General features: G+C 43.2%; 2 protein-coding genes across 3 annotated transcripts in view; both read left to right on the top strand.

Moving 5' to 3' along the window:
- Positions 1-18,961, top strand: part of pard6gb (par-6 family cell polarity regulator gamma b) — a 25,943-nt gene extending 6,982 nt beyond the window's left edge. The window contains exon 3 of one of the 2 annotated variants that reach the window (XM_056411243.1): positions 17,617-18,961. In XM_056411243.1, coding sequence (XP_056267218.1) covers positions 17,617-18,707 — 1,091 coding nt within the window. In that variant the 3' untranslated portion in view covers positions 18,708-18,961. The remainder of the gene's footprint in view (positions 1-17,616) is intronic. The other variant, XM_056411244.1, reaches the window with a different exon arrangement.
- Positions 18,962-20,770: 1,809 nt separating this feature from the next.
- On the top strand, positions 20,771-24,189 carry bloc1s4 (biogenesis of lysosomal organelles complex-1, subunit 4, cappuccino). Its single transcript, XM_056411245.1, has 5 exons — positions 20,771-21,120; positions 22,081-22,152; positions 22,264-22,365; positions 22,894-23,028; positions 23,206-24,189. Exons 1-5 carry the CDS (start codon positions 20,803-20,805, stop codon positions 23,302-23,304), a joined length of 726 nt encoding a protein of 241 aa, XP_056267220.1. The 5' UTR covers positions 20,771-20,802; the 3' UTR covers positions 23,305-24,189.
- The last annotated feature ends 774 nt before the right edge of the window (positions 24,190-24,963 follow it).

Below are 24,963 nucleotides of genomic sequence, written 5' to 3' on the forward strand. Positions count from 1 at the left end.
ATGTTGCACGTATTTTAAAAATATATTTACTTGATTTTATAGACATTTGTTCATGGGACCTAAATGTTCTGAAAATGTTGTATTAATAAATATAATTTACAACAGCAATGACATTTGTGTTATCCTTTTGCATTACACCATACTGTTAATTTTGAACAGACATCAGTGTGTTTACTTTGAATTAATTAATTTAGATTAATGTATATTTCCATCGTAAGTTAGGTCTTAAATTTTATTTAGACGTGGTCTTAAAAAGTCTTAAAAAGTCTTAAATTTCACTGGTTTATTCCTGTAGACACCCTGTTATATCTTATTTCCATACAAAAACATGTAAAAAATAAGATGCCACATAGAACAGACTGTAAAACAAGTTCATGTATGCATTGTACAATCAGGGTATTTAAAGGCTTTTATGCCGGTTAAAGAAGAAATGGGAGAGGAAAGGGAGAATTAGAGGATGACTAGTGGAGGGAGGGTCAAATGAATGGCCATTATGTTTTTAGATTTTTTATCTTTTAGAGTTAGACCCTCACCTCTAATTACCTTTTGATCTCATCAAACGAGAGACAAGTTTCAGTGACTTGGCGAGTGTGTACCCTTTGTCCAAGTAACAATAGGTAGGTATTATATTGTGTGTGTGCGTGTGGCTCTCTTTCATCTACCCGACTCCCCCCTTCCGGGCTAAGATTTCCATTGTTGGTAGGATCACTAGAGCACGTGCAGGAGTTGTTGGCGACGTCACAATAATCCAGCTGATGATGCCTGTTCGTCCCTTTGGGGAGTGGTGGCAGCTTGTTTAATGATGCCTTTACATCCAGAACAGAGGCTCACACTTTGGGGTTTAATCCCAACAATGCACAATGGCCTCTCGGCGGTGATAATTGCACTGTGCTTGCCAATAGTCGGAGCAAGATGAAGTAAAGGGATAACACGTGTGGTGTTTTGTATTTTTAACCAGGAGGTCCACTGTTTAAACATAGAGTAGAACCGTTGGCATGTCTCAAGTGTTTGGTTATGGTTTAAGTAAAACCTAACAACTATTACGGCATCAAAGCTTCTGCTTGTCTCGCCTTTTTTAATAATTATTTTAATGTCGGTGTGAAATCCTCTTAAGGCATACCCAACTATCTGCAGCCAGATAACAAGTATTACTTTTTCAGCAATGCAAAACTATGAGAAGATTCATTGAGCTGGAACACTTTTAAAATAGTATATTTTTCACTTTAGCACGGTGCACTCCAATAGAATGCAAAATGATGATTGGTTCAAAAGCACAACAATATGTCGTCAACCTGGTTGTGCACAGGGTAGAAAGGGAGCCTCTGTTAAGTTATCTACATAAGAATAAGGCAGTGTGTTTTTGTATGACTTTGATTGGTCACAGTGCTCCAAACCTTCAAAAAGGTGATCTGTGGAGCCAACAACATCAAAACCTCTGGTGAAAAACGTCAGTTTGTAGACACATTTCTACATTTCTCATGCAGGCACAATCGGAGTGGGGGATGGGAAGAAGATGTGTGTGCAAAGAGGAGCGAGTGAACCAGCTCTGTGTGTGGAGGTGGGCTTCTTGTCCAGTCCAATGTGTCTGCTTGTGATTGTAGTGGTTCAGCCATGTGCGGTCAACTGTTGACTGATGTTGGATTTGGGGTCGCGTGCACATTTCTGCTCTTGAAATTTGTTGTGGGGGAAAAAAATAGAATATTCTAACTCTAAAGCTCACACACTGCCTTATTCTAATGGTGAGTTTATCTCTGGAAACTACTGGAAGTACTAACCGTTCATTCATAAACTGCTGTGTGCAAATCGATGCAAATTAGGATTTAGATCAAGTTGAGGGAACACTGCCTAGACAGTTATTTCAAGATTAACCAGACAGGAAACCAACCACTAAGCTCATGAATTTCCACATCTTTGTCTGTTGTCAGATTTATAGATGTAATGCAACTGATCCTTGTGAAAACACTGGACCGTGTTTATCTTTATCTCTTCCCACAACTCTGTGAATGAAAGTTGTTCCTGCACTAAAAGGCTTTTGGAGGTGGCACAGTCTGACGGCGTCTAGCAGGCTGCTTGGCTTTCCCACACTGCAGTCATCTTTATCACGCACAGCGGAGGACAAGTAGGGTTCAAATGTGTGTTTAAGGCCATGTGAATTTTACCTGTAATTACACTAATGGTCGATTAAAAACGGCCTCGATCCAAGCAAAACACAAGCCTGTTTTTGAAGGCTGAACTTTGGGCGGAAAGCGGAGTTGTTTTTGTAGACAGTGCCAGTGGCCTGCACACAGACTAAACTTCCAACCAAGAGGACAGACCCCCATTTGGCAATCGGCTAAACGTTTAAATAAATAGAGCAGACGAGGTAGGCCAAGGTCGAGTTTGTATGGCTTCATATCTCGCATGCTGAGTTTCGGGGGTTTAGAGTCGACTGCTCTCGACACCTGTGAAAATTAGAGGGCCAGATATCGACGGCAGCCAAACTAAAGAGAGATGTGGCACCACAGCACAAATTTCAAAACAAGCCAGAATAAAACGGCAGCTACGCCAGTTAAAGCTGACGTTCACACCGGTGCCGTTTCTCAACAACTTGGGCCGCACAGTTGCTTGGAGATCAAATAAATTCTATCGTTGTTATATGCATGCGGCTGCTCTGACTGTCTGCACTTGGCTCTCTTGCTTTGTGTGTGTTATTAACATAATTTTACTATTAATTTCCAAACTGTAGAAACATTGAATGCAGCATTTTGGCATTCCTTGACCAAAAAGTTCATTATAGGTTTCTGTTTATTGGTCATCACCATCAGAAGTTGTCTGTTCAAACTGTTGACTTTCCATTGCCAACATTTTAAATAATTTCTTTCTGGTATTCCAGAAACTCATTTTGAAATTCATCACAGATCAACATTATGGAGGAAAAAAAGGCTTATTTCTTTCTTCATTTTTCAGATGTTGGGTCATTAGGTCTGTATACAGAATAGATGTTAGAAGATGGGATGATGAGTACAGGCTTGATCTTCACCAGACCGGACGGATACTCTGCTACCAGGGTTATTTGGTCATAATCCAATGTCTGACATGGTTACGGTCCCAATGTTATTGAACTGAAGAACATGATTGGCGGGCTTGGGTTTGCTTTGGTCTGGATTCTCTGGTTTTGCTTAAATGTTTTTTATAACATCTTATTTCCTCTCATAAAAGAATATGATTGCAAGCAGACATTTTATCCCTTCAATCCTCATTTGGTCCTCCAAAGGCTTAAATTCCTAAAATTACTTTTCAGATGCTCTTTGGTTTCAAATGTATGTCAGATGCACCATTTCAACCATTCTTTCAACATTTAAAATCTGTGTATCTCACTGTGATTGGGGTCTTTTTCTTCATGTACGGTTACTTTGGGCCTGGATTGAAATTATTGTGGCACTAAAAGCTGAGCGTCCCTCTAAATACTGTAGAACTGAAAGACAGAATCTTATAATTAATTTATTTCATAAACCAATTACACAAACTAGATGGTTAATAATATCACTTGTCTAGTCAATCACATCAATCCATCTTTATTTTTCTCTGTATTACATAGATTTAATTTAAGATATATCTATCTATCCATAAAGCAGTTATTAAAACCTTATAACCACAGTCTGGTGCGTTCCTCGCTGTTGTAGTGCCGACTGCAGGAACCCTGTCGGCACATCTGGCCACTCTCACCATGGCCAAAGGGCTTCTGACGACACGTGGTGTGTGTGTTTGCTGTGTTCTTTTGTCCACATGCCCTCTTCACTAGATGGGATTGTGCTGCAGATGTGTCAACATACCAGTGCTCTCTCATGGTAGCTGTTGGTTAAAGCTTTGACCCTGCAGCGTTTCATCCTTGTGGACATGAAGAAGAGCCACCTCAGTAATTAGTGTTGTCTCTTTATCCCAGTCAGAGCTCATTTAGTCCTTGGACACTGGATGACAATAGATGTCTTGATTAGTACAGATGATTCAGAAGGTAGTCATGTCAGTGTGCAGCTTATTTTATGTCGTGCCTTTTGGATCGTTGGTATTTGTTGTGCTGTTCTGTGGCTCATAAACTCGCATGCCAGTCACACATTTAAGTACCATGACGGGCAGAAAGAATCCTTTTCCTCATTCCAGCAGATCTATTTTGGTCACGTAAAGGCACGGCCTTATTGCGTGGCCTCGGTGCCCTTTGTGACTCCCTGAACAGAACACCCGTCATTAAGTGTAGTCTGTTGTGCTTGTGCTGCCACTGCCTTTAATCTGTGTGCTTGGTACCAGAGAGCGTCCTCCAGCTCTGCAATGAAGGCGCTGGCTGAGTGAAAATGAATGCTATTAAACAACTCACTCTACTGCTGCTTGTAGGAATAGAAGACAGCAGCTGTCAGTTCTAGATCATCTCTCTTTTTCCACCCCTCTTTTTATTCTCATATTTTCCTGAGTGGTTAAAGTGTGCAATTCCTGTTGGATAGGATGCCAACAAACGGTACAATTTGGTGGTCTGATCATCTTGGTCCACATTCAGGAATTCTGTTCAAGGTAGCTGCCGAGACCGATACTCATTCTTCTCACTTAAGAGCTCAGGCGTGACTCAATTGTCAAGGGCAAAGGGGGAGAAACCCACGGCAGACAGTGAGGAGTCAGCCTGACGGTAAGAAAGACAGACGGGAAGAAGGAGGGTTGAGTCCACCTCCATCCTATCCCTCTTGTTGCAATCTGAGCCAACAGACATAAGGAATTTTCTGCATGGAAAAGAGGGGAAGCCAGTGAGATGTGGCACAAGCAAATGCCATGAACGGTACAAGACAAAAGGCCTTTTATTCAAGCTTTGTTTAAGCTTCATTACACAGATACTTTGACACATCTGGGTCACATTCAGAGGGCAGCAGCACGGGACAATGCACATCCTTTTGAAAGCGCCTCATCTGGGGCAAGTGAGGTGTTTGAGGCCTCGTCGGTGTCGGAAAACTTTCTCGCTTGCCGTGAGTGTGTCACAGTGCATCTCTGCGCCATACCAAATAAATCCTTGTCTCTACTGGGAAAAGGTTTCAGTGCCATAAAACCTCTTTAGGTAGTTTGTGTGTGGGCTTCTCAATAAAACCTGTGTGGCCTTTCCCCTGCACGTCTTCAGACAATGCCAGCCACAGTTAAAGTGTGATGGAGATGCCTGGTGCCTGCCAGGAGCAGGACGGCGAAAAAGAAGCCGTGTCCGATGGGTAGCTGCCTCTCTTTGTGCCGCTGAGTGGAAAGCCTCTGCAGAACAGCTTGGATGACGCTGTAAATCATGTCAGCTGGCACAATAAGGGACCAACACAAATCCACAGCGATCCTAAACGTACAGCCAGACGCGAGCACACACACACGCCGTCCTATTACAACTAATTCGTATTATGTGTTTGTGGAGTCGTGTGTCGGTATATATATTTATAATTGTAATGTCCCCACAGCTGGACCTGTAGCAAAGCACAAGATGCACACAAGTGCTTTCAGGCCACTCATACACATCACAAAATCCCAGCTGACGCACCGATTGAACTCTGCTCTGTTATTGAGGCGTGGGAGGGAAGGTCCTGTGTTTTAATTAAACTTGTGAGTGCTGTTGTGTTTGGCAGAACTATATTGGTGTTTGTGTTTCCTAAGTCCCTGCTTTCATTTTGGTTTACGACCTCGCTTTGAACTGAGTCCTTGCTCCCCCGCAGTGAAGTTTCCAGACATTGCGAGACGGGAGTGTCTGTGTCGGGGCACTCCTCCTCATCCGTTTGTCCCGTTCGATGTGGATTTCAAAGATTTATTTTGACTTTTTTTTTTTTTTTCAAACTCAGAGTAAACGATGTTCCCCCCTTTTGGGGTTTTTGCGTGGTCACCAATTGTCTTTTTTTTTAAAGTATCTGAGTTAGTTGAAAACTCATCCTTCTCACAAAACCGCACAAATGTTTGACGTGCACATTTCCTGAAGGATGTGGTGGATTTGTAGTTCTTCATATTGGTTAAAAAATGAACTACACACACACAGCTGCTCTCAATTGAGGAATGCTATCGCACCTCGACAGACTTTCTGTTATGACTACTCTGATTCTCAAAAACTCAGTGGCTCAGTTGAAATTTGCCTCATGCTGCCGCTAAATGAGCTCGGAGACGCAGGCTTGTTCAAAATTGTATGCTGGATGTGATGAATGTAGCCAGTCCTTCAGGGACAAACAAACAATTTCCTAAGCCCCCACCAGCAGGCCACTCCTCTGCAGCATGAACCTTCAAAGAGAGAAAAACAAACTTAAAATGCTTCTATGCTTTTTTTCTTGGGGGGGGGGGGGCTTTAAAGTGGAAAGAGACGTGACACGTGTGGCTGAATTTCCTACTTTGAGATGTAAAAAGCACGTTGGTGAGCTTTAGAGGGGCTGTTCGGTGGATGTTATCATTCCCCTTCCCCCTTTTTAAGTCTTCATGCTAAGCTAAATATTCCTTTCCTATAGCTTCATATTTAATGGGCAGACATGAGATTGGTATCAATCTTCTCATCTAACTCTCAGAAAGAAAGCCAATAGGCTTATCTCCTAAACTGTAGATCTATTTCTTTAAAACATTCAAATAAAAGTGGTTGAATCTAACATAACAGGTCAATTATAGATACCAATATAAGGGTGGATTTACCCTCAAACAGGATGCAGACAATCCTGAGACTGGTTGAATTGGAGAATGCAGTGGAAAATTCCCAGGCCAAGATTAGACGTGAGGGAAGAGGGTGAAGATTTGGGGTTGGAGTGAGAGGGGAATATGGACGCTGGCCTGGGTGGATGTTAGTGGGTTTTTGAGGGAGGAGTTGCTGGTTTTGTGCAGAGACGGTTCGCTGTGAGACTCGCTGCAGTTCCTCCTTAATTACAGCTCTACTGGAGGACAAGGCCAGGCATGCTCCGTGTGCAGGGCTGGAACACTCAAACATTCACACGTACAAATGGGATCAACACAAGTGCAAGCTTGAGCAAATTATTTGTGTCCTTTTGGGAAATCTTAGTTTATCCCTCCTGCAGGTTGACTTGAAGAGATTGTGATTGATGGAAACTTCACATATCTGGTTTACTTTCACAATCTACCACAATATCTCAGTGTTGGTGTGTTTTTAGTTTGTTCTGCTGGGTTTCTCTTTTAGTAACTTTTAGCTCTGTTTGACCTGATCTCTTTTCTAAATGTAGTTCCACTTTAAGAATCTTTTGAAAACCTTTCATTTGATTTCTCGTAATCCTCTAACCAACAGAAGTGCATCTTGGGTTCTGGCCTGAGACAACGTATAGCTCTCTGGCCTAGGCAAGCTGAGCCCTGAGAAGTGCCCAGTAGATATAGCACAACTTCGCCCTAGCATTGCCTTTGCAGAGGGTTATTTTTGGAGTCCATAATTACAAAGGAGGGACTGAGTATGCTTCACAACAGCTCTCCCGCACTAGACTCACTCGCCAATGGCCCGGTTGACCTCGGAGCCGCCCGGATTACTCCTAGCTTACCAGTGTCTTGGCTACAACAACACGCTCGTGCAACCGGTAGGTTGTCTACAGTTTAGTTAATAAACTAATAAATCTGTCAGCCCCCCCTTACTTAGACTTCTGCTTTGAAATGAGTGGAGTACGTTGTGCATACCGCTGTTGATGCACATGGAAGGTGCATATGCTATCGGTACTGTGTATTGCCAACACATGCGCTCCTTGTTCCTGAAACCAACCAGACCTTGTAGCATGTGATGTTATTTATTTTTCTCCACTTGATGACCCTGGTCAAAAGTTCAGTCCGGGCTAAAAAAAACTACATGACTAAATGCACTCAACATGAAAGCCTGTGCAAACATTGCTATGTTCAAATGCAGTGTGTGAAATGGACGTGTGTGTGTGTGTGTCTCTGAGTTGAGCGTCTACCCTGCCCGTACTGGCGTAATTAAAGGAACTATTACTGTCGGCTAAATGCTTAGTCATATATAGGTCATGAGGCTGAAACAATGAGACAAGCTGTCATGTCACCTCACCAGTCTGGTAGTTGTGCAGCCATAATGCACACACTGGAGGGATTTGATTGGCTAGAATGGAACAAGGAGTATTTATGATTGGCTATCGCAAATCACCAGAGCTAACGGTAGCCATCGCACAACCACCATGAAAGCAAATCCTCTTGGATCAAGAGGATCTAAAGCCGGCGTCTTATCTATGGTGTATACATTGTGTAAAAGAGTTTTGTGTAAAAGAGTTTCTGTATCATTCAGTCACTGGATATTTGGTTGTGATATTGATTTGTGTTAAGTTATCAGTTGAATGATTTAAAAACTGCACTTTTTCACAGCTTCATTTTGTCATATACCTTTGATTCCTCTCTGATTCAGGGTCAGCTCACAAAGTGAATACTAAAGGAAATTGTAAAAACTATATATATTGATATAAATGAAAAAATGTCACCTGCTGTACCTTTTTTAGCCTTAGTCCCATAGAGTTAGACTCGTCTGGTGTAATGTTTTTCACTGGGCCCATTTCAGATGACAGTATTGGTGCATTCAGTATGAAAAGGTCAATGAACTACAAAGCAAACTGAGATTTAACCTAAAGCCTTGCTCTTATTTCAAATGGGCCATCGTATAAGCTCCTGAACTGACTCGCAGATGTCTGACAGGAACCGGCTTGCACACTGTGAGAAGATGTTGCCTCCTCTCCTACAAACCCTCCCCCTTGTGGGCCACGAGTTGGTGGTTGAATCAGGCCAACTCAGCAGTTCAGGATGGGATAGGAAGGAAAAGAATAGAGGAGGGGAGCAATGAGTGCTGACTCGTGTCCCGATATGAATTGTGTCCCAGAGACTCGCCGAAACAATGGACACTGACGGCTCATGTGGAAACACTCCCATAGACAGTTTTGTGCATGTGTGAAAGAGAGAGAGGGAAGGGGATTGAAATGGAGACGGAGAGAGGAGCGATCTGGCTGCAGAGACTAGATGAAGGACTCTACAAAAGGAGTCAGTGGAGCAAAGCATGGAGCAGGAAGAACCATGGATATGTGTCACCACACACAGGAAGTGTTCTGTTATGCTGCGTGGTTGTGTAAGAGAGGGTGTTGGTAATTCAGGTGCAGGGGAGGATGAGACTAAGGCCTGTTCAAGCTTGCAGAGGATTTACCCGATCACACCCTATGAATAGGGGCCCCCTCACCTGGAGGCCAGGACGGGGCTTTTCATTAACCCTCGTTCATGACTGTCGAGGTCAATGAGGGGCTCGGGTTAACGGCAGCATGCACCACGTACCACCAGTGGAAATCTCATGCTGATGTCCACGTGGATCAACAACAAAAGCAAGGAGTCCATATTCAGCCAAAGCTATCATTCTGATTTGCTGCAAGACAATGTGTGTGTGTGTGGTTGTCTGCTTGGATAGGGATGAAAAATGATCTCGTTGAGCTTTAGAGACAACATTTTCTCTGGCCATATACAAGTCGAGTTGCAGTGCGCTGGATTATTTTTCTTGCCCACAGTGTGAATGAGATGAATGCCTCCAGAGGCAGCTCCATAACGGTTCCTGCGGGTTGATGGCAGACCTTCTCAGCAAGGCGCCTTCTGTGAGACACACTAGCTCGCCCTTTCTCACTCTCTCTTTTTTTCCCCTTAAGCCGGCAGTTAATAACAAATACAGATTGGCTGTGTGATGGGATGTCACTCTGTGCACCTGTTGACGTAAGATCATTTGTCAATTTTTCAAATTACCTCGGTTATTTGATTGGAAGCTGCAGCTGATCAGACACCCCTCATGTGGACTCTCGTGAGCACAGAAGGCCAGACAGGTGGCAAAGACGCAGGTCCAAGTCTGCTGCTGTGACGTGGGCCACCGCAGCGCTGCCAGAATCCTTTTCCCTTGTTCCCATCTTTGTCAAAATGCCTGTAAAAGTGTTTGTCACACATGATTGCACTCTTGTGTTTTTAATAGAAACTATTGGTCCATCTTTTCTCATGCCAGACGTCCAAGATTTCCATGACCTTTAGTATTCCACAGTGTCAGTGAAGGCATCACCCCGGGTACCTGTGGGCCAGATGGTGGTGGAGACTTTGTGGAGCTTAAATTGACGGCATGTGTTTTCTTGGTTGGAAACGTGCATAGAGGCAGCTGGATTCAAACCAGAAGCAGTAGTTGTTTATATTGAATAAAAATAAGAAAAAAGAGGCAGTAAAATTGGTGAACCCACCCCCCCTCAACAGCTTTTTCTCTAAAGGGTAGAAAGACTTGGAGTGGAGGTTGTTAATTTGGAAAGCTTAGAGGAATGCAAGACATGTCTACTCCATCGCTCTCCTCTTCCTCCTTCTTTGATGTTCCTTCCTCCCCTCCTCTGCTATATGTCACACACACACAAACACACCCAGGTTAATCTCCTTATGTACGCACACGCACTCTCACACTCCCTTCTCTTAAAATACCTTTCTCCTGGTCTTAACCTCTGTTGCCCTTGTGATTTGGACCAACGTCTGCGTGTGTGTGTGATTGAGTTTTCGGATACCTTACCTGCAGCAAGTCTTAAACCTGTGTCTCCCACCCCACCCCACCCCACCGGCCGAGACAGAACGGAGCAGACGAGGCAGCTCCGTTTAACGTGTCCCAGATGTGCAGCCCGGCCCCCGTGTGCCGCGGTAACTGCGAGTGAAATGAGTGCAGGGAGTGAAGGAATGGAGGGGGTGCGTGCAAAGAGCTACCCAGAAGACATTTGCATGCAAAAGTTCTTGAGCTTTGTGTTTTATTAAGATGGAAAACTTGTCTTGCGCACCATTTTTACCAGTCTTGCCTGATTCCTGTTGGATTTTTCTCATCCTTTTGTTTTTCTTCATGTTCTTTTATCCACAGGAAGCATGAAGCGATACATATGACCCCCCACAGTCCAGACTCAACACTTTATTTATTTATTTGTTTATTTAAATCAGTTTTACCCTTCCTTTTTAAATTATTATATTTGTATGATCTTATGCGTTTAAAAATACCGAAGAGTTTCATCGTGTCACAATGAATATTATCTTGTGCTTTACGTTAATATTTCTTTATACTACTTCCCTACAGCCACTACTAGTTCCCTTGCAAAGTCAAAGTTAACAAGCCACATAAATCAAATTCTGAAATATGATTCATTGTTGCATGATGAAACTCTACGGTATTTTCCAACTCCAACGCTGTACCGATAACGCCGTATGCAGAAGCTTCCAGTGAGTTTTTACCCAAACCTTCAGTGCAGCCTTCGATTATAACTACGCACGTTTATCAAGCTTCTCCAAATTTCCACCCAGGCACTGCCTCAACCACCCCTGCAAGAATGTGAAATATTTTTGCATGTTAAAAAAAAAAAAGTTCCTCTTTATTCTGTCTGGAGTCTTTTTCCATGTTGGTGTGAGCTGAAGGTCTTGGCAGCGGCCGGCCTCTAAACACACAGATAGACTTCCTGGCCGTTTCCAACGGAGGAAGACGGAGACATCCAGAAAAGCTGTGGGGATATGTTTCAGTGGACATTCACGCTGACCGTACTGGACCGCATTGTACTGGGCTGTCTCTTTTCGGCTGTGCTCTGTCATGTGCTGTTTCATCCCGTTCTACTTGATGCCATATTCCTGGTGGTTTTGAAAGTCTGTGTCTGTGGAGCTCAGGAATGAAGCCCACTGCCACAGCATCCAGTGACCTAATGCAAAAGGCAGCAGGGTCTTGCACTGTTCACCATTCTCTCTCTGCGTGCCTGGCTCCCCCCCTCTCCAGTGATTATGGTCTCTCCTGTCACTAAGCACTTTGTCACGCTTGGCTGAAAACCGTGATGGGGGCTTGGGGGGGTTGTTGGGGTGCAGGAATGTCACTTGCATAGATGGACTGTAGCTGGATATGCTGCAGAAAAAGCAACATGTTGTGGGTCATGGGTTGCAGTTTTAGCATATGGAGGTGAACTAATGAATGTAGCGTGGCTGTGCTTTTAAAATGAAATATCAAGCTTGGCTCTTATCAATAGGTACGAAAATGTACCTACCAGCAACTCTAAAGCTCTAAAGTGAACACACTATCTTGTTTGTTTAATCTCTACAAAAGCCCAAGTGTAAAACCATCAATATGCCTTTTTTTAAGTTTATCAGAAAAATGTGGAGAGGTGTGGTTTTGACTGTCTGAGCTCAAGGTGCTAAATCTCATGTAGCTTCATGTATCGCAGCTGATTGCTTGTTGCAGCGTTCTCGAGGAGAGCTCGTCCAACAACTAGACACTTGTCTCTGCTCTTCTTTGGGTCCTCAGCGATGCACTCGCCAAGAGTGGAGTCGCCCGGGTTGTCGAGGAAAATTGAAGAATGCACATTTATACACCCAGTTGCAATGTGGCCTTCTTTGCGGGTCGTTGCCACCACAGTGTTTGTCTATATTGCTTCTGTGAAGCGGTCTGAAAGGATTGTGTGTTTGCAAGTTTCTCAGCTGTGCTGCTCGTGTCTGGGTCGTATCACTGAGTCAAAATATCATTACCAGGGGGTCACACCCCTGAGAGGCCACAACTAAAGCTGTTGGCAGGGTGTCGATGTTGTCGCCTTTACCCCAAGTGAAGCACCCCGCATAGTAACAGGGCTGTCCACTGATAGTTATGTTTCAAAATGAGAAATAATAAACTCTATTAAAAAAATAAACTGTATAGTTATTGTATAGAAACGGACTAAACTCAGCAAAAGCAGAGCTGATAATTGGAGCTTTTAAAAAATATATATATATAGATATGGATACAGCATTTTCCTACATTTACTGCCCACCATGACAAAGATTTCCATTCATACAGATTAACTTGTTCATGTGCCGTGCCAGGCAGACCCTGTGCCTTCACACATGCATCTGTAACACTGACAAATCCTGAAAAACTGGTATAGGTTCTGACTGGTTGCAACATGTGTGTTACCAAAAGGACTTAATGCAGTGAGCCAACTTTCACAAAGCCCTGTGTGAAATATCACACGTGAGGCCGGCCCAAAACACCTCTTCAAACATTCTGCTGTCTGAACTTGCTCTTCGTGATTTCGGCGCCTCTCAGGGGAACCAACAGCATTTGAGTCATGTAGAGGATGTGCTGGGTGCTGTTGCATATTCACTCAGGACCTGATGTTATTACATCAATGCTTGCAGAGTAGCGTACACCAACACACGTCATTCATTTCCTCGTCATTAGTCTATTACTCGCATTCTATCGCTCATTACATTAAGATGGATTTGAAACTCGTTCTTGAAAATAGAAGTGTGTCTTTCTTTCGGTTTGTTTCCATCGTCTCGTGTTTACAGTCGTGCCGAGTCAGTGAATGTAAGAAAACCTGCCAGGAACAAGTGTGCACAGAGCTTAATGGTTGACCATAAAACTCTTTAGACTCCTGTCTTTTATGGGAGGTGGTGGAAAAGCAGTAGGACTTTAAAGGGCTTCCCTTCACTGCTCTGGTTAGATGCGCTGCGGGGAAACCGACTATTTCTCTTCTTTTTCCAACAACAGCATGAGGCCTTCAATGGCGACTGAGAGCCAGATGCAGACTACTTTGCTGGCTTCTCATTACAACAATGTGTGTGTGTGTGCGGGGGACCTATTTAGATGACGATGTCGTCAGGTAGTTCTCATCTAGTATGGTTGTGAAAAACAGATTAGCATAGTACCAGTGATGGATCGTATTACTTAAAACGGCATCATGGAAAGCTTGAAACGGCCAGATGCTTTGGGTCAAAGCAGACCACGTCTTCCTTGAGAGGTTATGCAGGTCTGCAACCTGTTCGGAGATATCCCCCAACTACGTTTACCATCGCATTCCTCGAGAGCCTTATACACACACACACTCACACAGACACACACATTCAGACTCGTACACCCTGCCACACACATCAGCAGGGAGAAGAATGTAGGAGTCACCCAGAAGCTGTCTTTCCACCTCTGACCTCTCTCTTGACCTTGTGAGGTTTAGTTTTCGCATCATGTGGTTTTCAGCTCCAGGATTCCTAAATTAAACAGCTTTTCTTAATTACTTTATGGTAAGTCAAAGTTAAGGTTTACAATGTTGGAAAGCATGGCAATTTGGAAATCCCGCTGTAAAATTCTGACCTTTTTTATTTTTTTATACATCCATCCAGCTGTGTCGGAGCTCTCGAATTACTCTTACCGATGCTCTTTATCACAGATGTTGAATGTGAATAAGTGAATAAATGTTTTTTCCATCCCTGTCAGCATTTAGCTTCGCTATTAGCCGTTTTTGGCTGGGTAAGCCTTAAGTTTGAGAACTGAATGAGTTTAGGGTAAATGCAAACAGCTGGTACGTGCATGCATACTCTGTGCTCTTAGAATGTGCATCGACTAAATTGAAATTCATATTCCATACTCTAATCAGTAAATATCATGTTGTTAAATAACAGTGGGGGGGGAACACCAAGCTTTTCTAACTAGCTTTGATCTGAAGTCCTGTTTAGTCTGAAAATGCCTGGCAGTCACCCACTGGTCTTTGAATAACGAGCTTACCCATCATGCTTCAGTGTAGCAGGGATTATGTTTGTCAGGAGTGGTTACGATAACCTTTGTGTGATCGGCTGGAACGTGCTCACTTAGTGTAGCTGTGTGTGTTCGTGTTCGACTTTGCAGGACCAAAAAGCTGTGACACCTGATAGTTCATCCTTGTTTAGCTTCTTTGAAGTAATCAATGATCTTTATGAGAGTGGACTGGTTTAGACCAGTGTCATTTTAAGGAGTAATGACATGTTCTGCCTTTTATCTTCGACCCCAATCACATTTGGTTAAAACAACACAGTACAGTAGTAGAAGCACATGCCAGTTTATAATGAAACATGCACACGATCTTTACTATGAAGTGCGTTGGACAGGTTTTGTTACTTTAATGGCAGAAAGCATAATTTTGCAATAGAAAACTTCTCACATTTGACAAGCTGGATGTGTTTTGTCTTTTGGCTTGAACGATAACTTGAAAAACAAAATACATGCCGACCAATTTTCTGTGGATGGACATCAATGAATCAACTATTTCTTCCAGCTCTGGTGCACTTAAAGGGTGAATACTTGGTATTTCCACTTTGCTGAAGCGACCTTTAGGACTCGCTGAGTGTGAGAATTTCAACTGGCAGTGTCACAGTTTCACTTGCAGCCCTGTACATTGTTTTAAAGCCCTTCCTTGTACATACCTGGTTCACATTCTACAGCAAACTATGACATTTCTGGATGTTTGGTAATAATTATATAGATCCGTACATGATGCATGATACTTTAATTCACTACTGCGGTAAACAGCTGCCAAGCCAGCACCTGTGAGTTCCTCAGTTTGTTTACACTGGGCTAGTTTTCTGCTCACTGTGTTTACCTTTTTTTGAATTGCTTGGTTTACTTACTTAGAAACAGAAATAGAGGGGAGAGATGTGTTTTTGATACGAAATTGTTAGTTACATTGCTGAAGAATAAAGGACATCGGCGAGACATCATTTAGACATGGATCCTTTTGAAATGAGTCACTGTAAAACAATCTTTAAACCCCACTCGGCTTTACTTCAATCTTTCCTCTTCCGCTCATGCTCCAGCACGTATCAAACACACACACCATGTCTTTGTATCTCTGGGTTTCTTTAAACAAATTATGCCAACATGGGTTTCTTATGGGATTATGCAGAACAGCTGTGAGACATTATAACTAGAACGCATGCTTATAGTTGGGCACAGAGGCTCTCTGACTGATAGATTGTCGTCCTACTAAAGACGCGGGTGATGTGGTGTGCCATGTGGTTTCAGACTGAGGTGCGGGTGTGGAAGGTGGAGGGTGGAGGGTGTTATACCAGAGACCTGTAATGAGACTGTGCTGTGATCTCCTCCAATATGGTTCCCATCAGAGGGACTTGCACTTGTGGCAGAAATTCCAGCCCTGTAGCAAATTATTTGTCTGGATTCAATCAAATCGGCCGAGACTCAGAATACTAAAATACCATGCACTTTAAGTTTGATCAAATTCATTTGTCGCTTTTAAAGTGGCATATAGAAAGAATTTACATTTTAACATTTTAAAGCAGCAAAAGTTTATAAGATGCAACTTTTTCTTTCTATGGTAGAACAGATTGAGCACCGCAGTTTATCTTGACTTCATTCCATTCTGTGCAAGAGATGTCAATCNCCCCCCCCCCCCCCCAAGACCCTTCTTTTCTGAGGCCATAGTGAAACATGCTGCTTACTCAACATTCTGCTCAGGAGGAGCGAGAGGTGACGGTGGAAGAAGAAAACTTGTATTAATGATGAGTCAGCATTACAGAGGGAGTTGTATGGCACACGTCCGCACTCCTCTGAGGCCGAAAGGTCGACTGGCCAGCTGGCTCTGCTCGGAGACTCCATATTCAGTGATCTCACCTTCCACCGTGTACTTTGAAGACGGAGCCAAAGATTACAGCGGGCTTGCCCATAACAATTTCATAACGCAGGTGTTCCAAACAGGGTAAAGATGACTCACTCCCGTTGCCATGGAGGGGCAGGAGCTGATGGTCCCGCCTGGGGACCCCTCACTTCCTTTCACATCAGGCTTTGCTGTGTCCAGATTTCCTGTCCGCCTGAGAGTTGAAGATTAGAGAACGAGCAGATTATTCCTCTTCCCGTCATGGAGCATACTCTGTATCATGTCTCTCTATCGTGTTTCTATCAGAACTATAACTCAATTAATTCATTCAGGCTTTTCTTTCCTCAAGTGTGACACCGTAGAGTATATTTTTCATTCCCCTCTTGCAAAGACGCAAACCTCCCCTCTTACTTTATCCAAGCAAGTCCATCCATGTGTTGTTCTGAATAAGCCAATCCTCTATAATGGATGCATTGTTTTATTGATTGCTCTAACTCTCTGGTTGGAAACGTCATGCTTTAACTGAGATTACCACACTGATCTTCCCTCGCAGCTCATTCTTTCCACATGAAACAATATACCCCCAAGGATATATAATACAGCTGGTGTAGGATTGTTAACTATATTTCGAGTTCCTTGCATGTAGTGAGGAGCAATAATACATCTCTACAGCTGCTGCCTGGTAGCACAGGGGTGGGTCTCCTCTGTCAGCACAGGCAGGAATGCTCTGCACACTCAGCGTTTTACACTAAAATGCACACAGAGCGAGGAGAGAGAGTCTTTCTATTAGTCTTATGTGAATCCAGTTCACACGCTCGCATGTCTTTTTTCATATAGGCTGGACTCATACTTAACTTACTTGTGGAGTAAACCAGCAAAAACTCTGGCCACACATAGAATACAATGCTGTATAAATGACCAGCAGGTCATTCACAGGAAAGCTTATTTTCAAACCCATCTGTGTATAGTTTGATCAAAGGTTGTTGAATTTGTAAAGCAGGCGGTTTGATTTAAAGATGTAGGCAAAGACTCATCCACATGTTTAGTAATTCCACGATGGAAAACTTTCTGTTAGTTTGTTTTAACTTTCCAGATCCTCCTCTCAATCCCGTTGTGCCTGACGGTGTTCACATGTTCCCTTGTTGCCTTTATAACATCTGTACACATGGAAGGAAGAATGTGAACTTGTGTTGCCGGCATATTAACAATGATGAAACATAATTTCTTACACTTTTTGTTTTTCTGTCTCCCCTTTGTTGCTTCACAGAAGAGGTCGACTATGCTAACTACGGCACCAACACGATAACCCGTAAGAAGAAGGCGGTGGTCGCACTGCGCAATAATGACATCAACCGCAAGCGGCCACACATCCGCATCGGCATGCCGCAGGACTTCCGGCCCGTCTCCTCCATCATTGACGTGGACATCCTACCCGAGTCTCACCGCCGTGTCCGACTGTATCGTCACGGCTCGGACAAACCCCTGGGCTTTTACATCCGAGATGGAACCAGTGTGCGCGTGACCCCGCACGGGCTCGAGAAAGTCCCCGGCATCTTCATATCTCGGATGGTGCCTGGAGGGTTGGCGGAGAGCACCGGGCTGCTGGCGGTCAACGATGAGGTGCTGGAGGTCAACGGCATTGAAGTGACTGGGAAGTCCTTGGATCAGGTCACGGATATGATGATCGCCAACAGTCACAACCTGATTGTGACCGTCAAGCCGGTGAACCAGCACAATAATGTGGTCCGCGGCAGTCGAATCTCTGGGAGTTCAGGCCAGTCGTCTGACAGCAGCGGATCGACTGGTTACCCGAGTTTGTCAGTGGCCTCTGTGGGTGTGATTTCCTCTGGAGCGCATGGTTACCAAGACGATCTGGAGAGCGACGAGGAGACTGATATTGTCATTGAGAGCAGCATCAAGCGGCCGTCTCAGAGGTCCAACGCTTCCCTGGCGTCCAGTGCGTCTCGAACGCAGCAACAGACGCCAACAACCGCTTCAGGCCCGGCGGCACCGCCGAGCCCGCCCACGCGTCCTTCATCGGTGGTCTCCACCGCCTCCTTCCACTCCCAGTCGAGCCTCAACGGAGGGTCCCACCACCACCATCACCTCCACCACCACCACAGCAGCAGCCTCAGCTACCAGCTCCACAGAGACCTGACCCTTCAGCAGAACTCGCACCAGCAGTCCCAGCACCGTCATCACCAAGTACAGCCTCCGCATCACAGCAGCAACCCAGCGCTCCGCCACAGCAACGGCAGCCTGCACAAAATCCTCAGCTCCCTGAAAACGGACCCACGACACAGCCTCGCACTGCCCAGGGGGGGGGTGGAGGAGGACGGCACCGTCATCACCCTATAATACTTATAAACACACACACAGACAGAATCCTCCAAACTGCTCAGAGACTTGAACTGGAACACCAGGCCGGATATATATATGAGCTTTAGTGTGTTTTGTCAGATTCTAATTTTGTGAATTTGGTTTGTTTTTACGAGATCTTTTAATAATTGGAAGTTACAAGCCAGGAAACAAGGAAAATGTATTGTATATATTTCCTGTATTTTTAAAAGTGTCTTTTTCTTGCATCAAAAGATTTGTACGTATGTCGTAAGCATCCGAACAAATAACTGTTTTTAGGCGAGTCCACTGTATCCTAGAATTCTGAATGTGCCTACAGCCTAATATCTTTTGTTAGTGACCACTTTTATTAAGATACTTTTCATTTTTATTACTGGGACCAACTTGGGGTTTTATGGATGTTTTTTAAGAGTAAATCGATATTTCTTATATTCTGATAAATGCTGTTTAGAGTATGATTTTTTTTTTTTTAATAGTTCTTTAATCGATTGTGATCAAATCCTTGTATCTGTTCCAATAAATTATTACGTCTGCAAACTACAAATGTGATGCTTGGTTCAGCAACAATTTTCTCTTAGTTTTTACAAGAATGAATGGATTCAGTTACACAGATGTAATGAAAGAAAAGATACAAGGTTTTAGAGTTCAAGAAGGTATTATATTAGTCTTAGACTAACGTCGTTCTTATAATAACTTTGTTACTTAGCTGTGTACTTACTATGTGTTGCAATAGCATCTTATTTTTACATTTGCTATAATTTGATTTGTATCAAACATTTAAAGCAAAGAAACTATTTGTCTTCCTAAACATACAGGAGGTTTAAAGGAAATACAAAGACAATTTGACATCCTTAGATTTCAAGCTTGACAGGGTTTCAGCGTGAAAAATGTAAAAAAAACAAGACGAAACCTCAGGTTTTGGGCTAAGCCCCTCAGAAACTAAAGTCAGAGACTTTTCTCCAGCCTCCCTGCTGACTGTCAACAAAGCAAATCATTCTGGCAGAGGCAGACATCCCAATGTTTTCACCAACGGCATCATCTGTACACGAGGAATGCTGAAGCACAGAACGTGACACAAAGGAGTGACTCACTGGTCGTGTTATTACCGTTCTACAATAAGTGTAAAGATATTTTGATTTCAGTGCCTCCAACAAACTAGAAAAACCGTATTCCTGCTATGTAAATCTGCAATGTGTTGCATCAGGTTCAAGCCTGTTGAAGGCAGCAGTCGGGTTACATCACAAAAGAATTTGCTCTTTACATCACATGGTGAGGATGGAATATTTGAAGGTTGATTTTTCTTAATCATCATCCCAGCCATTTGCAGCAGCAGTGTCCTTGAGGCCGAGCAGCAGCAGCAGCAGAAGCAGCAGTGTCCTTGGTCAGAGGCCGAGCAGCAGCAGCAAACGCTTTTCACTTCCGTGGTAATGAATGTTTGTCTGCTGCATTTACTGAAGATGCCAAACTGTTCAAACAGTTATTGGATGATTGTTCAAATCTATATTTTATATGGGGTGGATTTATTGCTGCATTATCTCTCCAAATAAACAGATCAATTATTTTTGACAATTGGTATTTTAAAAGGTGTGTTACAAAAGATGTCACAAAACAAAGTAACTTTCTTTTAACCAATGCCATAGTTGATGTGCATAACAGTTCATGTCCATGCAGGAATTCTGGCTGCCATCTGCTGGAGGAGACTGCAACGACAGAGCATGTCATGAAATGTACAAATACAAATAATCCTTAAAAAAGTCACAAAATAGACAACTGTATTATATAATTGATCAGACTTTTTTCAGATCAAGGCTTTGCTTACTATTTGTATAATGATAACACATCCCAACTGCAGATGTATTAATGAAGGTAGTGTTAATCATAATCGGTGTGTGTTTCATTTGTTTTTGTGTTTTGTATTATCTTTGACTTCAATTTACATGTATATCGAATATTGATATGAAATTGGGACAACAACAAAAGTACAAGTTTGCGCGATACTGTTTTGACCCTTCCGAGTCACCGTCGGCTGCACAACACACGTGATCCAGTCAGTTGACAAGGCAAAACACGGCAGTAGAGCAGAAGGACGGGCGCTATGGACCACCATCGGGTTGACAGGGTGGGCCTTCTGTCTCCCCTGGAGGAGTCCAGCGCTGAGATAAGTCGAGACAGCGGCATCGTTTCACAGAGCGCGAGCAGTTTGTCCATGGTGAGCGAAATCCTCAGCAGCGGCACCGTGTCGCAGAGCCCCAGCTTTGGCGCAGCGGCGAACGTTACTCCTCAGAGCCCGAGCCTCAGCGAGGCAGCGGAGCCCGAGACAGCCCACCGGCACGAGCCAGAGCAGGACGACGAGGTCCTGAGACACGCCGCCCTCGGCTACTCGTCCTACATCAAGGCGACAGCCGGAGAAGAGGTTGGTGCTCGCGGTGTTAACGCAAGTGATGCAAATATCTTTGTCGTCTCTTTGTTTCCGAAGAGACGTTCATGGAGCACACACTTGTACTACTGCAGCGATCATACGAGGCCAAGTGATTGCTTCGGGTGACCAGCAATGCGGTTATGGATGAAAGTGAAGTGGTTGCTAAGCGACATTGAAGCGGTGACATCATAGCAGAGAAGTGTTCGGTTAAGTCATGAGTCCAAACTGTGAAGTCCCAAGTCAGGAAGTCCTCAAGTTTGTATTTTCGACTCCTACACAAGACACAATTAGGGATAATTAAAAGCTCCATGAAGTTCAGAAATACTCAAGTTGTGAAAACACGTTCGAGCTTTCAAAGATGAAAAAGAAGCAACCCATATGATGTCATCGTGTTATTTAGCTCAGAGGGATGGTGTGCATGTTTCATCCCTTTTTGGTTCAGGAAAATACTGATTTTACACACTAATAAAAGTCACGAGAAATTGTGGTCACGAGTCAAGACTAACTACTTGAGTCCAAGTCATGTGACGTTCAAATGCAACTAATTTAGATAAAGATGAATTGCCAAACTGACAGTCAGTTGATGACAATGTCATCTCCAAAAACATAATCTCTCTCCAGCATAAGCAGACGGTTGTATTGTTTTTGTAGCCTGACCAAATTGCTGTCACTCATGAGTTGTCAATAACTGGAAATGTGTGATACCAGGAAACTCTAAAGGGAGATGATAGCTAGCTGGTTTGTGGGAAGACAAATGCCCCTGTGTTTTGGCCCTGTGGTCCAAGACACTTCATTTAAAAGCATTCTATTAGATTACAGCTGTAACGGGTGGGTGTAACTGCTGTTAATGTGCACAGAAACGTGGCTGGCTCAGTTCATTTGGTGTATTTTCAGTAGCTGCGCATAATTGTTATGTGTGCAGTTTACCATACTTTTTTATGATTTCTCCTTTAGATACTGTGCTTGGACAAGAGCCTGGATGAAATGCTGACGAGAGTAGATGAGTTTGTTGGAATGCTGGATATGGTAAATCAAGTTGAGCTGTAACACTGTTCAATCTTATGAATGCACTTGTTATCATTTGTATTTATTACTCTGCACAATTGCCTCTCATATCCTTTTGTGTTTTTCCTCTAGATCCGTAATGATACCTCCCAGATAGTGAATGAAAACCTACCTCAAATCCAGCAGAAGTCAGATGAAATGAGACAAATATACAGAAGAATTGATAAGTTAGAGGTAAGTGAGCCTTTTTATTTTGCACGATTGAATACTAGGTCAATAATAATACAGATAATAATTTCCTGTTTATGTGTTGTAACTGATGAGGATACAATCCTAAACATAATACTTGTAAGTTATGAAAGCTATTGTTTTCATACAGGGTTGTAAGTTTTCCATCCATCCTCGAAAGGTGTGTCTTTGTTACATTCATTGCTTTTTCCAGCAATGTAATATTTATTGTAATATTACTTTTTATTATTGGATTCTCCTGAACATTGAGTTATTTAAATTGTATATTACGAGTTTACTCATCTGCCTACTATTTCAAAAAAGATCAAATTCAAATTGGATGTTTTAAAGATTGTGGAAAATCTATGATTTTTCCTGCACCAAGCAAATGCCTGCATGGGCTTGTGAAACTATTCGTTTTATTTAAGTGGGATGTTGAATCGTCTTCAATGAGGGTTATCACAAATAATGATGCGTAGCATCTCCATTTTATCAGAATTTTGACGTATACATATTATTCTGGTGTGGCTGCAGGCCTTTGTAAAGATGGTGGGGGCCAACGTCAATGCAATGGAGGAGCAGGTCACGCTGGCAGAGGGAGATCTAGGATCACTTCCAGGTGCTTTCAAGAAGATCCTCCGCACCATGAGTGTACCAGGCTTCCTAAACGTGAGAGCGCCTTCATGTCGTTGAAATAACCAGTGAATTATGGTGTGAAAGTATTTTTTGTGCCACGGAGACCCTTTTCCAATAAACATTTAAAATCCTACTCGCCAGTTGTTGTAATTCTACTCCAGGCAGTGCTATTGGATATTTAGGATTCATTCTGTGTTTTTTCACTCACAGAAACCAGCGAGCCCAAGAAGACCAACACCACATCAGCGTCAAGAGATCCCCAGTGTGTTCCAGACAGACAATTATTTCACATCACAGCCAGAGCAGTGACACGACACGCCAAACATTTAACACATCACTTGGTTCTAACCTCAGAGGCCTGTTGGGTGAACTGTAGAGACAGCTTTTACTGCCATCCATTTCAAGAGGATCTTTTGGTGCAGCGGCCTCAACAAAGCAATAGGAGCCTTTCTGAACAAGTTCCCGGAAGTCCTGTGCGGGAAGACTGCATTTTTGAGTGTCATTTTCCTGGCAGTCAGAGCACTGAACTGTAGCTAAATGATTTAAATGGTGCCTCATTTGGTCTTATGTCTGTCGGATTAGTGTTCACTACCTGTGCAGAAAACAATGTCAGATGTTGGATTTGTGACAAGTCAAGAGGACAACGTCATCCCACTTGCCAATGTGACACTGTAAACAAGGTACAATAGATGGAACTGTAAAAAGCTTAAGATGTATTACATAAATAATTAACCCAGTTTTTTTTATAAATTACATTCCTTTTACTGAAGTTTGTAAAGAATTGCACGCTGTTATGAATTAATCTGTATTTCTAATGTCTCCTCACTCTCCCCGAGCAATATGGATCTCATCCAGTTAAGCATATAATGTCTTCCATTTAAAAATATTTGCTTTATTGCTAGCCTGAGTTATTAGCTATGGATGCCAGTTGCCTCGTTTATATGGGGCTACGTATTTGATAAAATCAAAGCACACAATAATTTAGTTATTAGTTTATAGTTCATGATGAAAGTTTGGGCCTGGTTTGGAGCTTTGGTTGAGTTTTGTAACTAGCTGGAGGTTACTTGGATTTTGTTCATGGGACTTGATACCTAGTTATTATTTGATTCTGTATTTGCCAAAATAGTTAGGAATAACAATGTGTCATTACCAGGTAACATTTGCTATGTTTTTTGAATAAACATTAAAGACTGATTTTAAGTTAAAGTCGGTTACTCGTGGGCCCTGGGTACAGTTTTTCAGGCTGATTTGCCTTGAGTCTGCATACAAATGCCGCCTCCTTTTCTGGTATTGACGGCACTAACATCCAACCATCTCTCACAGGCTCAGGGTATTGAGCTTGTTTTTCAAATATAATTCTTGATTAAAAAATTGCACATGTACAACTTCCTAAAGTGTCAATAAGAAACTGCCAAATACATTTAAACTAACATGGGTGTTGAGCTTGTTGGAGGAGGGACAGAGGAAGAGCTCCTTACAGACCAACTCAGGGCAAACTTTTGACCTAGTTTGCGCTCTCATTGGTCAGCCGCGATCTACGTGGGCGGTTCGTCACGTCTCTGAGGAAGCGGGAACCCCGGCAGCCTCGATTGAAACAATCTGCATGCTGTTCATGGCCGCCAGTTGAAAAAGTAAACTCAAACTTACGGACACGGAAACATGTTATTTAAGTGACGCTTCCCGACCAAAAGTTGTAAAAACAAAGTTGTGTTGAGACGAGCATAGCGACGATAAACTAGGTCTGGGAAGAGAAAGTCTTTGTGCGAACGTTAGCCACTATTGCCTGTGACGCTCCGCTGCGGACTGAGCCACGTTCACCAGCCGACACGGTGAGGGGCCAGCTTTCTATCCGGCAGTGGCTCAAGTCCCACGCTATCTCCATAGAAAGTTAATTTGTGATTAACCTGAATCTGTTTCTAGTCGTTGTCGAGCGCCCTGTAGCATTACGACATGTACTCGCGTTACACC

The sequence above is a fragment of the Pseudoliparis swirei genome, unplaced genomic scaffold, assembly GCF_029220125.1.
Source record: "Pseudoliparis swirei isolate HS2019 ecotype Mariana Trench unplaced genomic scaffold, NWPU_hadal_v1 hadal_175, whole genome shotgun sequence".
In the NCBI taxonomy this organism is placed as follows: Eukaryota; Metazoa; Chordata; class Actinopteri; order Perciformes; family Liparidae; genus Pseudoliparis; species Pseudoliparis swirei.